Consider the following 17,860-nt stretch of genomic DNA (forward strand, 5'->3'; position numbering starts at 1 on the left):
CCAGGGTGCCAGGCCCACGTGGTGGCCCAGTCACTGCTGGCCTCCAGGGTGTGGTAGTGCCCCAGCTCAGGCCAGGCAGAGGTCAGGAGCCAGGTCTGCATGCAGGAAGGGCAGAGCACAAGGCGAAAATCCTCAGGCCCCACAGCAGGGCCCACACTGCCTGTCTGCAGAGGTGGGCACCCCAAGGTCAGCCAGGCAGCCTGTAGGGGTTCCTGAGATCACTGACCCTGAGGAGGAGGCCATGCGGGAAGGTCCAGAAGCCCAGCCCTCCATGATCTAGAGGCCAGGGGAGCTGAGCCACTTGGGGTCAGGCCACAACTCTCTCCAAGGAAAGCCTAACCAGATAAGTAAAGGCGTCACGGACACGAGGCTACATTCCAGCAGGTGCCTGTGAGAAGTTCCTGGACCCAGGGTCTGAAGGCGGCCTGGGGTGAGGTGACTCATGCCAGAAAACACAGTGACGGATGCTACTATGCAGGAAGGGAGGAGGGGAGCCCAGGAACAGCAGAGTATCTGGGCAGAACTAAAGGTGGTGTGCACGCACCTCTCAGGGGCCGCAGTCTCCGCCTGGCCACCTTCAGGTGTTTGGTCCGGCCCAGGTCCTCCCCCAGCAGGTAGTACCAGCCACTGATCTCCTGTCATGAGAGAAGGCGTGATATTCTCAGAGGAGGCAGAGGGCATGGGGCAGGCAGCCCCCAATCCGCTGAGTGCCTCCCTCAGGAGCAGAATCTCTGCAGGGACAGACACACAAGCCTCCCTTCCACAAATGTGGAAGATGTGGGAGATGCCATGTCTTCCCCTTCCAACAAGCCCTCCCTGATGCTCCAGGCAGAGCTGGTCCTCCCCTTTGCTGAATTCCCACCATCTCTTGTCCCTGAAGAACAAGTCAACTCACAGGCCCGCCTCCCCAGCTAGGCTATACAAGGCTCTGTGATGTGCCTAGCATTGTTCCTAGCACACATAAAGTGAAAGTGTTAGTCGCTCATTCATGTCTAACTCTATGCGATCCCATGGACTGTAGCCTGCCAGGCTCTTCTGTTCATGGAACTCTCCAGGCAAGAGTACTGGAGTAGGTTGCCATTTCCTTCTCCAGGGGATCTTCTCAATCCAGGGATCAAAGCCAGGTCTCCCACATTGCGTGCAAATTCTTTACCATCTGAGCCACCAGAAAAGCCTGGTACACAGAAGGAGCAAAATAAAGGTTGACAGAACAGAGGAGAACAGGCAACCTGAGGCTCCTGAGCAGGCTCCAGGTGGGGGTGGAGGGACATCTCCACCCAGGAAGGAAGGCCAAGGCTGCAGTTAAGATATTTGGGACCCACATGCAGAATAGAGCCCTCAGTCACCTACCCCAGACTTCACTTCCAAGACACAGAGCTGGGTGGCAGGATGGAGCAGGCCACCAGGACGTCTCCAGGGATGTGCGAGAGGAGCACTCCCTTCCCTGCTCAAAAGCCTCCAGTGCAGGGAGTGCAGTCCAAGTAGAGATGGGTAAGGGTCTGGCCACCCACAGACAGGGGCCTCCAGATCCCAGAGTCCTCACCTGCCTGAAGGAAAGCTCCACCAGGCACTCACTCCATCCCTGAGCACCTGCAAGGCCCAGAAACACAAGACCTGGCCCACAACATCAAGGGGACTCCGGAACAGACCATGAGAAGCAACCAGTCTTCATCCTCCAGGGTAGGGAGTACTCTGAGCTCTGAAGGACCTGCCAGTGTCCTTAGAGAAGGCACCAGACCCAGAGCCTCCTGGGAAGACTTGGAGCCACCTAACTGGTCTCTGATGTGAAAGAGCTAAGATGGGGGAGCCACGGTCACGCAGGTGACAGTGTGGTCTCAGTGGGGCACCATCTCACAGACAGAAGCCCCGCCCCAGGGCTTCCAGACAAAGGCCCCTGCCTGCACCAGCCACAGCCTAGATGGCCTGATTCTGCCAGAAGCTCCCCTTGCACCCACCTTGTCCGGAGTCAGGAGGGACTTCACCCCGAAGCTCATGCAGCCGATAAGTCCACTCTGTCTGGGAGAACAAGATATGCTCACATCAGCACCTTCTCATTGCGCTATATGAGGAGGTCAACTGTAGAGTGTAACATCGGTTTGCCTGGTGCACTGCAGTTTACAAAGCACTTTTACCTGCATCATCTCATTTGATCTTTCCAACTCTGTGAGTTAGGCTGGAGTGGAGCTATTTTCTCCATTTCACAAAGGAAAAAAAATGAGGCTGAGTTGATCCCCTTCCTAACATCACAGGACTTACAGTAGTTGAGCCCCATGGGAAACCCATCAGAGAAGCTCGGAGCTACTTTGGAGGTCTGAGCTGTTCTGGTGCTGTAGGTCTGAAGAGCTGGTCCCCACAGGGAATTTCAGCTCCCACATCAGCTGGTGATGCTGAATTCAGGAGAAAAGTGATGGGACTTAAAGCTCAAGAAGCTTTGTCTTGGGTCCAGGCAGGAGCTGGTTAGTGCTTGGACGGCTTCAAATTAAGGTTCAAATCGACCTGACACACCAAAGTTCCCAATACCAATCCGACTTGACTGCCAGCTGGGCAAATAGACATGAGCCAGGGTCAGGACTCGTGGGAATGTCATGCAGTGTCGACAGGCTTGAGTTAGGTTGGATCCTACTTGACGAAGAGTGATTCAAAGTTCCTGAAAAATGTTCATCGCTGAGTTCCGATGTCCAACAATCAGGGACTGATTGATACTTGGCAGCTTTCAATAACGATAGTATGTGCTGTGTGCTTAGCTGCTCAGTCATGTCCGACTCTTTCTGACCCCGTGGACTGCGGCATGCCAGGCTCCGCTGTCCTTAGGGATTCTCCAGGCAAAAATACTGGAATGGGTTGCCCTGCCCTCCTCCAGGGGATCTTCCCAACCCAGGTCTCCCGCATTGCGGGCAGATTCATTACCGACTGAACCGCCAAAGAAGCCCAAGAATGACAGTTATAGATGAACATTACTGAAATGCAAAATATAATCCTGCTATTATGAGCAAAAATCAAGTTTACAAATCTATAGATTATTGAGAAAGATACCCACCAAAATATTAACAATAGCTGTATCTGGTAGGTGGGATAAGAAAGGGTTTTGTTTTCTCCCTTGAGTTTTTTAACATTTTTAAATTTTCACAGGGAACAAGTGCTTCTTTCAGAATCAGGAAAAAAAAAACAGTATAAATGTATTTGAAAGTATTGTATCCTACCACATCTTTCTCTAGCCTAACACTAGAGTCACTTTTTTCCCCACCTCTCTTTTCTTCTCTCTTAGCACATCCCCAAGTCAGTCTCCTTCAGAGACTGGTTTAATATTAACAGCTATTAATCGAGAAACAACACAGGTATTAACTCTGGAGCAGAAGGGACTTCTCTGATGGTCCAGTGGTTAAGGATCTGCCTTGCAGTGCAAGAGAGGCGGATTCGATCCCTGGTCAGGGAACTAAAATCTCACTACCACAGAGCAACTAAGCCAGCATGTTGCAACTAGAGAGCCCACCTGCTGCAACTACTAAAGCCTGCGCACTCTGGAGGGCATGCGGTGTAGACCAGAGCATCTGTGCTTTGCAACAAAAGATCCCACATGATGCAATGAAGACCCCACAGGCTGCCATTACAACTCGACACAGCCAAATAAGTAGATAAATATTAAAAAATAAAAAGATTGGAGCGGAACCTTGACGGTTGACTTCAATATCTGAGGGACCCACATGGACGAAGGAGTCAGCATGTTCTGGGGAAGGTACAATTTCAAAGCCGAGGATGGAACAAACTGCCTGGACCGAACTAACTCCCTGGAGATGAGCCTCCCCGGAGACTGGGCAATGGGGGGGCCTGAGCCAGTCCACTGAACCCCCTGAAGAGCCTGTCTGAATCTTGTGCCCCAGAGCCTGCTCCCGGGCTCCAGGCCCGGTAGGTCCAAGGTGGGGGCTGGACACAGACGTCTGGAGAAAGCTGTCCAAGGGAGCCTACGGGGCACACACCCAGGCCTGCCCTGGCGAGCACCAGAGGTCTACACTGTCTTTACAAATACATTTTGTTTGGATTCTCCAGAAAGGGTGGCGGCGGCCTACCACCCGAAAGTCTTAAGCAAAGCAAAATGGGCTCTCGCAGATAGCCCAGCCGAGCGAGGGGCAGGATGATGGCCGCTGATCCTCAGGCCCGGCGCCCCTCCCTGCAGAGGCTCACTCTGCACCGGGCCCTGTCTCACCAGCTGCCCTCATTCTGCTACTCCTCACCCTCCACGCTCTCTTCCTGCCCCCCTTTCCTGCAGCCTGGGCTGCGCGCGGGCTCCCTCCCCCTTGCCAGCCCCCTCCCATCTCACCAGGCCAGATTAATCATCTCCCCCTGGAGGACAGTGCAGTCACTCCATTCAAGCCACCCATCCCCATCCACCCCCCACCCACCACCAAAAACAAACCCTCCTCCCTCCTGGCACGTGGCCAAGACAGCACGAATGGAGGGGCAGCCGCAGTGACCAACACGAGTGGTGGCCACTGACCTGAGCTGCCGCTCCAGAAAGGCCTTGTCAAGACTTTGCCAAAGTCCTCATCACGGATTTCATTTTGTTTGTCAACACATTCAAGAGCAACCCAGCTGGTATCCAGGTGCCCACACTGCCTTGCTGTACATTTTCCTTTCACCCTGGGTATGGCTGTAACTGCCTAAATCTCCCAGGCACAATGCTTTAGCTGTAATAAAGGCTGCCTCTTCCTGCTCTTCAATAAGTGGAGTTTTCATCCCCTGGTGCTCAGAGAATGCTAAATGGTTGATAGCCTCCCATGAGCTTTGTTTCCTGCGAAGGGGCCTCCAATGATTTCATGATAATTCAGGCCCAGCAAATTGTCACAATCAATGTCCATAACAGGAACCTCTAAGTGTTCTTCGATTAGCTACTCCTGAAGCCTGTTTTCAAAAACCTTTAGCAGAAGAAAGACCTTTTATGCACAACCTGAACACATGGCAATCTACTGGTCAAGTAATAAACTTGGGAACTGGTGACCGCCTGAAATTTCGCTAGGCGCAGAGTCTCAGGGGCCAAGACTTGGGCACTTCTGAAGGCTGAACCCTGAACTTGGTGAAGGTTTGACAAATGGATGAATCCATCATTTCTATGTTGGCAGGCACTGGGCAAGGAGCCCCAGCATTAAGGAAACAAGACAAACACTCAGGAATTTAAACAGCAGTTCAAGGCAGCAATACAAGGGATGTCACTAGAGGGGGTGAGATTGACAGATGAGCAGTGCCGACAATAAATGCTGAATGCTTAGAGAGGCAAGAAGTGGTTTAGAACTGAGATATTCAAAGAAGGTCTAAGGAGTTCAGCCAGAGAGAATGAAAGGAAGAGCATTTCAGGCAAAGGAAACAGCTGGTACAAAGGCTCAGAGGTAAGGCTTCATGGAGCATTCATGGGCAATAGTACAGCCAGGCCTCCATATGCAAGGATGAGGAACCCATGGATATGGAGGACCAACCGTGCTACCCCACTTTATAGAAGGGACTTGAGCATCCATGGATTTTGGTATCCACAGGGGTCCTGGAACTAATACCCAGTGGATACAGAGAGATGGCTATACTCAGCTCAGTTTATTTTTGAGCACACAATAGGAAACCCGCTACAAAAAGAAAATGCATTATTTTAAGGGGATGCACTTTACTTTTCTCTCTCAGGGGCCTTAAACTATTTGTGTTACAGACTTATTCCATTTAATCTCAATTTATTTTTAATTTGATGACTTAAATTGCACACACATTTTTCCATTCATCTTCTCTTTCCTTGGTCTCAGTCCCCATCTCTGGTCACAAGCTTTCTAACTTTACAGTGCTGTATTTGGCACTGGGGTGGTTTATAAAGTAGCTCAAAGAGCAAAGGGGACAAAGATGGTGTGCAACACACAGCAAACAGCCTCTCCATATATGTAGTTACTATTAGCATAAAAGATTATGTTCTTCAAACATATGTTGTGTGTGTTTTAGGTTGTTTTTTTTTTTTAACTTGGTACATAACAGTACAATTCTAAGACTGTTTTCTCTTACTACAAGTTCTGAAAATATCGTGATTAACACTAGAAGCTTCAATTTGGCTTTTTCCACATCCTCGAACAAAACTTTTAAGTAGTTCAGTTCCATAGTCAGTGATATTAAGGAGTTACTATTAATTTTTAAATATGATAATGGCATTGTGGTTGGTTTTTTTAAGTCATCTTTTAGAGAGATCTATAGCTCAGATGAGATGATTTGCTTTAAAATAATCCACTGGAGGAAGGGAAAGTGGGTGAGGGCATAAATGAAGTAAAACTGGTCACGTATTGATCATTGAGGAAGCTGGGCTACAAGTATATGAGGGTTTACTATACAATATTTTCTAATTTTGCATATGTTTGAAAATCTCTATAACGTCTTAAAAACTCACAGAAACCCAAGTTGAAAGAAACCTTTGAGATCTCTGCATTTTACAGGTGAGGAAACTGGGGCCCAGAGCCGGGAAGTGACCTGTCCACCGTCTCACAGAGAGGAGCAGTTATGCCAGAATCTACTGCCCTGAGGCCTGGTTCTCCTCAGCTCCCACCATGCTCACCACAGGAGCTGAAATCAGCCTGCCTCTCCCAGCACTGAACCATCTTGTTTCTCTTCTATGTGTTCACAGCAGTCCCTGGAAGGATCGCGAGAATTCATGAAACAGATGCTCCCCCTTTCATCTCCTATCAGTCTCAAAATGTAACCGCCACATAGTCAGTTGGATGACTTACATAAAACTATTAAAAATGCTGTGAGAGGTGGCCTGAGGCATAAGCACACTGATACAGAAAAAGTTTGGCTTTGGAGCTTTTTTCCACCTGTGTGAGCCAGTCAAGGGTACCTATAGCATGTGGTTTGATGCCAGGCTACCTGCACTTGTGTCTTGTTTTCACCACTTGCTGGCTGTGTTACCTTGGGCAAGTTACTTAACCTCTCTGTGCCTGTAAAAGAGAAACATGAATAATGCCTACCTTATATGGTATTGTGAGGATACTGTGTCCACACAAGAGATAATGATTAAATATGCTTAAGGTCCACACATGTGCTGGACATGAAGTGCTTGATAAACATGAGCAATGATGTCACCTTGGGCAAGTTCCTTGGCCTTAGTAAATCTCGGTTTCCTCATCCCTGAAGAGACAGACAATAGTAATTCCTACCTCTGAGGGTCGTTGCGAGGATTAAACGAGATAACGTATGTACAGTGCTTAGCACAGAGAAGGGTTCATAAATGTTTGCTTCCTTCCTTCTGTAATTGTCCTTCACGTAGCTAAGCTGAATGTCCGTCCTTCAAAGACTCACAGTTTGATTTCAGAGTGTTCGGCAGGGCAGGGGTTTCTGGCAATGGCTCTGCCTGTCCCCTGCAGCTCAGAGGCTTCTTCTCACTCAGAGCTGGATCGATAACCATGCCTCCCGCCCCGAGCCGGCCACTGTGGTGCTGGCACCTCGGGCAGGGCCATCTGTTCGGAAAGCAGGCCTGTCTGCGCCTGCTCTGTCCCTCTTGGAGCTTGGGGTTGGGACTGTGACCACAAGCTTGACTGTGTTTTGTTGAATAAGGAATCTCACTTTCCCAAAATAGGCAACAAGTGGAGACACTGCCTCTCTCACGCTGCCTCCCTGGGTGCTGACTCACTTTCCCCGGCCTCACTCTCTTTTCCAAAAACCGACAAGTGCATTGCTGCCGCTTCCCCAGCCGGCTCCGCCCGGCTCACTCCGCTCTTGCAGGGCAGCAGCCGTAGCAGAGGACATGGCGACTCCCACAGTGTGGTGTCTACCTCCGGCTCCCGCTCCACTCCTCGCCCCTGTCCAGGGGGCTCACCAGGCATCCTTCTGTCTGCCTGCCACCCCTCCTCTGTGCTTCCCAGACGGCACTGCTGCTGCTGCTGCTGCCAAGTCGCTTCAGTTGTGTCCGACTCTGTGCGACCCCAGATGACAGCCCACCAGGCTCCTCTGTCCCTGGGATTCTCCAGGAAAGAACACTGGAGCGGGTTGCCATTTCTTTCTCCAATGCATGCACACATGCTCAGTCACTTCAGCCGTGTCCAACTCTGTGCAACCCTATGGACAGCAGCCCACCAGGCTCTAGTGGTAAAGAACTCGCCTGCCGATGCAAGAGACATAAGAGATGCGAGTTCCTCTCTGGCTCAGAAAGATCCCCTGGAGAAGGGCATGGCAACCCACTTCAGTACTCTTGCCTGGAGAATGCCAAGGACAGAGGAGCCTGGTGGGCTATGGTCCATGGGGTCACAAAGAGTCAGTCTCGACAAGCGACTCGGCACCCACGCCGCCTCTGTCTCCTTCAGGGCTTTCCCTTCCTGTGTCCGTCCTTTCAAGACAGGGTTCTGACCCTTGGTCACAGACCTCTCTCTCCCCTGCGCTCCAGGTCAGCAAAGGCATCTCTCCTACACAGTTCTCAGCGGGTTGCCCTCCAGGGACCTCCATTCCGCCCTATCCAAAGCTGCTCTCCCTTCCCCTCCAGTGCACTTTGACCGCTAGAGACATCACTGGCCAGCCAGGAGTCATCCTTGGCTTCTCCCACTGCGCTCACAGCCAAATCACCGGTAAGTACTATTGGTTTAGGCTCCTAAATGCACATGAGTCTGTTTCCCGCCTCTCTATCCCAAATCATCTCTCTCACAGATCACCACAAGAATCTCCCAGCTCTTCCCCAACCTTCCAAAGACTTATCAGAGTGATAGAGCTTAATACACCCCTGTAATTCCTCTGCTCAGCACCCTTCAGCATCGCCTCATCACCAGATTCCCAAACACCAAACTGGCTGCATGAGGTTCACCCTGAGAACCTGTGTAAATGCAGATTCCTAGGCCCTGCCCTTGAAAATCTGGATTTAATCAATCTTATGTGTTACCTGGGAACCGAGGTTACCCACAAGCATCCCTGATGATTCTGATGCATTGCCAGGATTGAGAACTACTGACCCTTCAGAGAAACTCACACTCCAAAGAAAACCTATAGACTCATCCGTTTAGTTTACGCCATCTTCTTATCCATCTTATCTCCAGCCAATCCCTACTTTGTAATGAACCCTCTAGCAACACCAAAGTGAAAGTGAAAGTGAAGTCTCTCAGTTGTGTCCGACTCTTTTGCGACCCCATGGACTGTAGCCCACCAGGCTCCTCTGTCCATGGGATTCTCCAGGCAAGAATACTGGAGTGGGTTGCCATTTCCTTCTCCAGGGAATCTTCTGACCCAGGGATCGAACCCAGGTCTCCCACATTGCGGGCAGGTGCTTTAACCTCTGAGCCACCAGGGAAGCCCACCACCAAGTTTGCAAATCCTGCCCCGTGCCTGCCCGGCCCTCTGCACTCTACCCGCGGAGACTGAAGACTCCAGGGTCTCAATACCCGGGTTCCCATTTTGCCTGTACTGTTCACCGCCATGTGACCTTAGCTTCAGTCTCCTTTTCTGAAAACTTAAAGACAAACATGTACTTTCCTTCAGAGTTGTCTTAAGAACTAAATGAGATAAGGCACTGTTAAGCCCTGGCTTGTGGTTAACACCCAGGAAATGGTTGCTCTTGTTATCAACATGTCTCCTCCTCACCCACACCCTCAAGTCTCCATCAGAGGTCCTCTCCCAAGCAGGATGGTCTCTGACTGACCCCATGTGTCCCCAGCCCCTGCAACAGAGCTGTCACATGGGTGGCCACGAAAGGGCAGCTCAATGAATGAGATCTACAGTACCACGAGCACCAGGCCATGGTAACAAGTAGACACTCGACTGAAAGACAAACCTTTCATTATGCAGGCTGTTGTTCAGGGTTCAGTCGGGTCCAGCTCTTTGTGATCCCATGGACTACAGCACACCAGGCTTCCCTGTCCTTCACTATCTCCCAGAGTTTTCTCAAAGTCATGTCCATTGAGTTCATGACACCATCCAACCATCTCATCCTCTGTCATCCCCTTCTCCTCCTGCCCTCAATCTTTCCCAGCATCAGGGTCTCTTCCAATGAGTTGGCTCTTCCCATCAGGTAGCCAAATTATTGAAGCTTCAGCTTTAGCATCAGTCCTTCCAATGAATACTCAGGGTTGATTTCCTTTAGGACTGACTGGTTTCATCTTGCTGCCCAAGGAACTCTCAAGAATCTTCTTCTCCAGCACCACAGTTCAAAAGCATCAATGCAGGTTGAGGAAGGCTCAACTTGAAAAGTTATGCTGGCTATCAAGTTTAGGGTACCAAAAAGCACTGAGGGCCCAAACATTCTCTGGCTCTAACCTGGTGAGTTGAGTCAGTTTTCATTCACCTGGGCCCCTTTTCAGTCACCATTTTCAGTTCTATGACTGTTGGATGGATGTTACTGGCCACAGAGTCTCCCAGGTTTCCTTCAATGCACCAGCTGAACGAGCCCCAGCTGCTCACAGCAGCCACACTGTCAAGTGATCTCACCCTCTTCCCTTCCCTCAGCAGCCAACTCTCACCCTCACCACCCAGCAGTGCTGCCCTGCTCCGTACTGGGCCCCAGACTCATGACCACATCCACCTCCTGTGTCCTGGGCTGCCTGAAAGATCGACCTGTGTGGATCCTCCTGCACAGACTCTGCAGCTCCCGGCCCCCTCAGGGCAGCCGGAGCCCACCGCGCCTGCTCCTGCCTCCTGCCTCAGCTCGTGCTGTGCCCCTGCCTGCCATGCCCTATCCAACCTACTATTCTCCTTGTCTCATTCTTGCACTCTGCCCCAAGTTGAAGATCCCACTTTTTGCATGAAGCCTTCCTCGGTCGCCTCAGCCCATAATGAACTCTCCTTCTTCCCAGACTTACTATCCTAGTACTCATTGCATTCCTGTATTCATTCACCCAATAATCACCAGATATCTACATGCTAGGCACTGGGTGCAGTGGTGACTAAGAGAGAAATGGGCCCGTGTTTCATGGAGCTTCTACTCCCGTGGGGCTGAGCCTGTGTGTGCTGTGACTATCGTTTGCCTCCACACACAGCCTGTTATCCCCTCCTGAAAGTAGGTGGCTTTGGAGCAGAAGCCACACATAGGCTGGTTGGCATTTCAGTGGCCAAGACAGTGTCCTGTTGATACCAAGGGCTCAGCAAATGCACCTTGCTAACAAGATCCGTGGCATCACCTGGAGTGACAGGAACTCACGGGGGTGGCGGCCTCTCCGATGTAACCACTACCATTCATTCATCTAAGCGCTACTTGGGCCCCCACATTATGCTAGCTGTCTGGCTGCCACACACAAGCCCAGAGCAGGTCTCTCCTCAGCTCAGCGGTTCCCCTCACCTGGAGTCACCTGCCCTGTTCCACACAGCGACCAGGAGGCGCTTCTGTTCGTCTTCCTCTTGGACAGGACTGCAAAGCAAACCACATAGAGTGTTAGCAGAGCCAAGCTCTGGTCCAGACCCAAACAGGCCCTCATTAACGGCGACTCTTGGAAATAACCTGAACACCCAACCATAAGGAGCTGGTTAAACAAAGTAGAGCCCGAATAGAGTGGGATGTGAATATTTATGTTCATGAAAGAGTTTACATTACATTGTTATGGATGAAAAGGAGGTTACAACACGACATGATACAACAATTCCATCTTTGTAAACACACGCCCACACAAATTCAAAGACCTGAAAAGAAATGCCACAGAACATCTCAGTGAGTAGCAGGACTAGAAGTACTTTCTCTCTTCTTTCTGTGTGCCGATCTTTTCTATTTTTCTACCATAAGCAAAATTACCGGGTGTAGTAAGGAAAATAACAAAATATGATTAATCTTCACTAATAAGAAAATATAAAATGTCCGTTGCCTTCCCATTGGCCCCAGAGTTCAGGGAGGAGGGAAAGAAATAATAATTACACCACCCGACACTCTGTGTTACACTGTCTCATTTACACCTCCGCTCTCTCTGAGCTCTGAGCTCGGCACTATTATTAGCCCTATTTTACAAATAAGGAAGCCAAGGCTCAGAGAGGTTAGCAAGTTGGGGAGGGGCGGGTAGGGAAGCAAAACAGCCCTCAGCTTGGAAAATTCCTCCTGCTAAAGGAGAAAGTTTGGCCCGAGGCACAGTGGGAAATTGCCTCCTTTTTTTCAGGGGCTGCCAGCCTCGGGCTGGGCGTTTTCGTTCTGAGAAGCAGTCACGTGATACCTTATCACTGTGGACCTCGCTGCCGGGCCGGGTGCCAGGGATGCGAGGACACAAGTGAATGAGAAAACAAAGACATCCTTTAGAAGTCACTGTTTTTCTGCTTAGATCTGGTTCTAGAGTTGGCAGACAGAGTTGTTTCAGCTAAACACGCCTTGCCTCTCCTCTCGAGGACCCAGCCACACCAGACTCTTACAAGAAGAAGTGCTCATGGAAGACAGGATCTCTGCAGTCCGGAATGGTCTGTGTCTTCTGGCGGCATAGTCGATTATCTTCAGGGATCAAAGAAATCTCGAATGGGAGAAAAGTAAGGGTTAGATGATGTCAGAGCCACCTGATCACCTAAGCCCGATGGCTGACTCTGTGTATCTCCAAGTTACGTCTTCTCCAGCACCCTTCAAACCAGCCTCTTCAGAGGACAGTATGGAGTCCTCCAGATGCCGGGAAAGAAAGAGGAGCCCTGGGCTGGAGGCACTGTAGTCAGATGCTGGGACAGGGCCTCTCAGGGGTGGTTACCAAGGAGGCAGCCCCAGGCCCAGGCAGAGATGGGGTACAATCTGACCACCTCTGCTCTTCCTCCAAGCAGAGAGGTTCCCCCCAAAGAACATAGCCTTTTGTCATCTAAGTCCTCAGCAGCTGCCGAGTGCCCCCTTCCCAGGAGGCTCCAGGTCAGCATCCGCCAAGACCCCCATCCACACTCCGGTCCTCACATCGTTCGTCCCCTGCCTCAGGTCCCCACCCTACTCCTGACCTTGGCCAGCCCCATAGGGGCCTCTTACCGCCTGGAGGCTGCAGGAAGAAGGCAGAGTGGTGCGCCTGACACCTGACCACCATGCTTTGGGAGGTGCCTGGCCTTTGCCTCCAGCTGGAAGTAGCCTCCACCCGCCCCAGCCCCTGTGGGGTCTCTGTTTTCACTGCAAGGTCTCCACTCAGAAGGACCCTCCAGCCTTCAGAGATCCTCTCTCCACCCCAGCACCCAAACTGCCATCCTGCCTCTGGTTTGGGGGAGGAGAGGGGTGAAGATGTTGCTTTTCACGAGAAGGTTTGGGATCGCCTCTGGATTTCCGCTATCCACGCGCTCAAGGTGCTCACCCACGTGGTGAAGCACAGGCTCACCCGTAAGGTTCCAGTCCTCGCAGGAAGCCAGTCTCTCTTAGCTCAGGGCCCCTCGCTAGGCCTAATAAATGCCTACTGACCAAATGATGGAACTGTAGCTACCACACTGAATGGCCCCAAGCCCCCAGATATGCTGGGACCTTGGAACTCAGTGACATGGTCCCTCACCAACCCCACCCCACTCATACCCACCCTGACAACCTGCTCATCATATACCTTCACGTAGGAATCACAGACGCCGAGTTCCTTGCTCATCAGGCCTTTGCCTTCTATGACTAAACAGAGAATAAAAATGCGGTGGTTGGGTGGGAAAAATCATTACCAGGCTCTTACTCTGCATAACAACCATTGGATATTAACCCCTCTCTGGTCCAGCCCACTCCCACCATCTCCAACACTCGGGCAGCACCTTCACTGAGACATAGGGTTCAATTCCCTGACTTCCCAGAAGAGAATGTAAAGTTTATTGAGTCCAAGCCCTCATTTAATGGCAAACATGAGGCTATGAGGCGGCAAGAAAACTGCCCAGTCACAGAGCAATGGGAATGACAAAGCTGGGTTTAGATCCCCAACTCGAGACTCCCAGTCCAGTGCTATCCCACAAGACTGCCTCTTGGGACGGAGGTGCCAAGCTGGGGAACATAACCTGTCACTTACTAGCCATGTGAGAAAGCTGCTTCACCCAAGAGACTGAATTTGCCCTTTTTTAATGGGTCAGTGATAATAATGGGCTAATGATAATAATATCCACTTCACACGGTTGTTGCTGTTCAGTCGCTAAGTTGTGTCCAACTCTTTGTGACCCCATGGACTGTATAGCATGCCAGCCCTCCCTGTCCTTCACTATCTCCTGGGGTTTGCTCAAACTCATGTCCATTGAGTCGGTGATACCATCCAACCATCTCATTCTCTGTTGCCCCCTTCTCCTCACATGGTAGTGGCCAGATTAAATGAGATCATGTACTCATGATCTGCTTAGGTGCTTAGCAGATTGCCTGGCAGAGTAACTGCTCAAAAAGATTTGCTAAAGAAAACAAGGAGAGATAAAGGCAAGGGACAGGTGCAGGGTGAGGTTCATGTCTGGCCATGAATGCGAGTGTGGCTCGTTTGTCTGAGGCCAGTAGAAATCAGACAGTAGACCTGACAGAAGCTGAGCCTCTTTTCTCTTTTATGTTTGGTTTTGATTGAGCCCTAGGCCTTGGCTCAGACGGAGCCCCTGTAGTCTGAGGCGTGAGGCCTGGGAAGCCAAAGGAGAGAGGGGGACAGGCTGGAAGTGATGAAGGGCCTGAGACTGGGGTGAGGCCAAAACAAACTGCAGGACGAATGGACCGAGGAAGCCAAGATGCGCTTGGCAGAAACTGTTTGCACAGCTGGAGGCGGGCTCTGGCAGGCAAAACACCCCCCTCTGCTGGTCCTTGGGAATGTCACCTTGGCCCCCCCAAGGCCAGGACCACAGCACCTGCTGGTCCATCCTGCCTGGTATCCTAGTTTCTGTTCCTGCATGTACCCTGCCTGTGGGTGTGGTTGAGGGCAGTATCCAGGCCTGCTGAACCCTTGGGTCTCCCTGGCTCCCCGTGGAGGTGAGGCAGATCTGGTCCCACTCTCACTACACTCCCGTCTGTTGTAGAAGCCGGCTGTGCCCTGGACACACCAGGGTATACAGTGTAACTGGGACTGCCAGGAGGACCAGGGCAGCAGCAACAGCCCTGCAGGCGGGCCAGGGGGTGATTCCTGGAAGGGAAAAATGAGGCAAAATGAGCCTTCCTCCCTGTGTCTTAATGAGATAAAGACAGGCACATTTTCTACAAAATCAGAGGAAGGGAGACTTACTTTTCAAAAGGCGTTCAAAAAAGAAGGCAGGCTCAGAAACAAGGAACTGTGGGTGCGAAGGCAGAGGCACGAGCAAGCACGATGTAATCGGGGGTGAAGGGGGCACAAAACTGGATGGAACGGGGGTGGAGGGGAGCCTGGAACCGCAAGAGCCAGGAAGGTGGGAGAAACAGGCAGGATCTGCTGGGCCATGATAGGAGCTCAGTAACTACTTCTACGCTGGATGGAAGGAACAAATGGATAAACGGTGGGTGAAGTACAGAATCCTCTGGGCGGCCCATCAGACCATCACAACCTGGTCCCAACCTCTGTGCCACAGGCATGTTAGACAGTCTTCAAGTGCATTGTGCCCTCTCTGACCCCCGGCCTTGGCACCTGTGGCTCCCCCTTTGGGGAGTGCCTGGCCCGCCTGTTCCCCTCTGCCTGGCTCAGGCCCCTTCCTCCTTCAGGATGGAGTGTGGACATCACTCCCTCTGCCAAGTTCTCCTGGCCACCCTATCAGCACCACCCAGAGGTGGGCACTTCTCCTTGGCATCCCTAGCCCCTAGCATAGGGACGTGTTCAATCACTATTTGGGGAATTTATGGTTTTCTATATCACTTAACACTCATATAGGGTTAACCACATGCTGGGTACTGTCCTAAGTGCTTTACTAAAATTGACTCCTTTAATCCTTGTCACAACCCATAAGATAGGTACTATTATCATAAGATAGGTACTATTATCATAAGATAGGTACTGATATCGCCATCCAGCAGATGAGAAGCTGAGCTTGCTTAAGGTCACTCAGCAAGAAAAGAATCACAGCCAAGATTCGGACACAAGCAGTCTGGTTCCAAAAGCAGTTTGATCCCTGGGTTGGGAAGATCCCCTGGAGCAGGACATGGCAACCCACTCCAGTATTCTTGCTGGAGAATCCCCGTGGACAGAGGAGCCTGGCAGACTACAGTCCGTGGGGTCGCAAAGAGTCAGACAGGACTGAGCAATTAAGCACAGTCTGGTTCCAAAAGCTGCCCCGGTGGCTCAGCTGGTAAAGAATCTGCCTGCGATACAGGAGAGCCCTGTTCGGCTCTTCAATCGTGAAGGGCCCCTGGAGAAGGGATGGGCTCCCCACTCCAGCATTCTTGGGCTTCCCTGGTGGCTCAGATGGCAAAGAATCCGCCCATAACATGAGAGACCTGGGTTTGATCCCCAGGTTGGGAAGATCCCCTGGAGCAGGGCATGGCAATCCACTCCAGTATTCTTGCCTGGAGAATCCCCATGGACGGAGGAACCTGGCAGGCTTTAGTCCATAGGGTCACAAAGAGTTGGACACAACTAAACACAGTCCAGTTCCAAAGACGGAACACTACCCTAGCTGTGACACTACACTGCCATCAGTGAATGAACGAATAGATAAAGCTAGAGAGAGAGAGGAAAGGAAGGAAGCAAGAAGAAGGGGAGGCGAGGGAAGCTCTTCTGTGGCCCCACTCCAATGGAGCCAAGGAGGATGTTGAGGTGCCAAAGACTGCTCCAGCCTGCCATGAACTCCACACTGGGGCGGGACCAGGGGGGATGATCTCTAGAAGTCCCAAGTGATATCCATTTTTTTTTCAATGGACACATGGCAGGACACTATACAAAGAGGGGAAAGAAGCCTTAGCCACCATAACACTTCCACTCATCCCTGGCACCACGCAGAAGGTCAAGTGGCCCACCCCTTCCCCAGCGAGCCCCAATGAACACAGCCATACTCACTGTGGAGAAGCAGAACCCGGTCCTGGGCATCAATGGACAGCTTCAGCTGACCTGAGGAAACAACAAGAGAGACAGCTTCATCTCATTTCCTTGCCAAGTGAAACATGGAATGACATTGACAGGTATGCGCTTTTGTTCGTGTGAAGTGATTCAAAGTTTCATATAGTCTTGGGGTTGAAAGGGAGCTCAGAAACCACCTAGTTAAGCCTCCTCATGGCATCAATATCTCCAGTGTTGGTTTTCCATCCTAATCTTACACTCCCCTGGTGATGGGGAGCTCACTACCTTACCAGGTAGCCAAGCTCTCACTGTTAGAATCAGAAAAGGTTTTGCATCCACATGACAGTAAGGCTAGATTTGAGAGTCAAGGACCCTGGGTGGGCCTCCGTCGGGAGTCCACACTAAAGGACTGGCCAGAGCTCTCCAGCTGTGCAGACAGCTAGGCTGTGTTCTGGGAAGGCAGTAACTATACAAGGACATGGGAGGAATGAATCGGGGGGAAAGCCAAAGGAAAGAGATCAGCTGTGGGCAGAGAGATCTTTCAAAGTCAATGCTACTGCCCCGAATCCTTCCACAGAATCCTGACCTCCTTAAAGAAAAGTTGAGGAGACTTTCTCTGACCTTGGCATAGAGATTTGCTGCTCACCGTGAGGTCCAAGAACCAGCAGCATGAGAAGCAGGGAAGCAGGAGAAGTGTCTCATGAAGCATGGGAGTTAAAAATGCAACATCTCAGGACTTCCCTGGTGGTCCAGTGGTTAGGGCTGTGCCCCCAGTGCAGGGCACCCGGGTTCGATCCATGGCTGGGGAAGTAGAGCCCACGTGCTACAAATCAGCTAAAGATTCCGCATGCCACAGTGGGATCCTGTGTGCTGCAACTAAGACCCAGCAAAACAAAATTTTAAAAAATTCAGCATCTCAAGCCCTGGCCCGGGCCTACTGAATTCGAGTCTACAGTTTAACAAGATCCCCAGGGAGTTGCATGCACATTAAAGGTTGAGGAGCCCTGGACCAGAACTCACTGAAGAGTCTCTTAACATGTTTCTTAGTTAGGAGAAGGCCT

General features: G+C 51.2%; 1 protein-coding gene across 5 annotated transcripts in view; it reads right to left on the minus strand.

Moving 5' to 3' along the window:
* The window catches only part of RGS3 (regulator of G protein signaling 3), a 150,012-nt gene that overhangs the window by 99,964 nt on the left and 32,188 nt on the right, over positions 1 to 17,860 (minus strand). For all 5 annotated transcript variants that reach the window (XR_011484924.1, XM_020906641.2, XM_020906642.2 and 2 more), the window contains 6 exons: positions 16,800 to 16,850; positions 13,449 to 13,507; positions 12,313 to 12,407; positions 11,264 to 11,332; positions 1,956 to 2,016; positions 545 to 635 (listed from right to left, as the gene is read on the minus strand). Coding sequence is in view for 4 of the 5 variants with exons in the window: in XM_020906641.2 (XP_020762300.2) it covers positions 545 to 635; positions 1,956 to 2,016; positions 11,264 to 11,332; positions 12,313 to 12,407; positions 13,449 to 13,507; positions 16,800 to 16,850 (426 nt within the window). In the remaining variant the exon portion in view is untranslated. The remainder of the gene's footprint in view (positions 1 to 544; positions 636 to 1,955; positions 2,017 to 11,263; positions 11,333 to 12,312; positions 12,408 to 13,448; positions 13,508 to 16,799; positions 16,851 to 17,860) is intronic.

This window comes from Odocoileus virginianus, chromosome 31 (genome assembly GCF_023699985.2).
Source record: "Odocoileus virginianus isolate 20LAN1187 ecotype Illinois chromosome 31, Ovbor_1.2, whole genome shotgun sequence".
Lineage (NCBI taxonomy): Eukaryota > Metazoa > Chordata > Mammalia > Artiodactyla > Cervidae > Odocoileus > Odocoileus virginianus.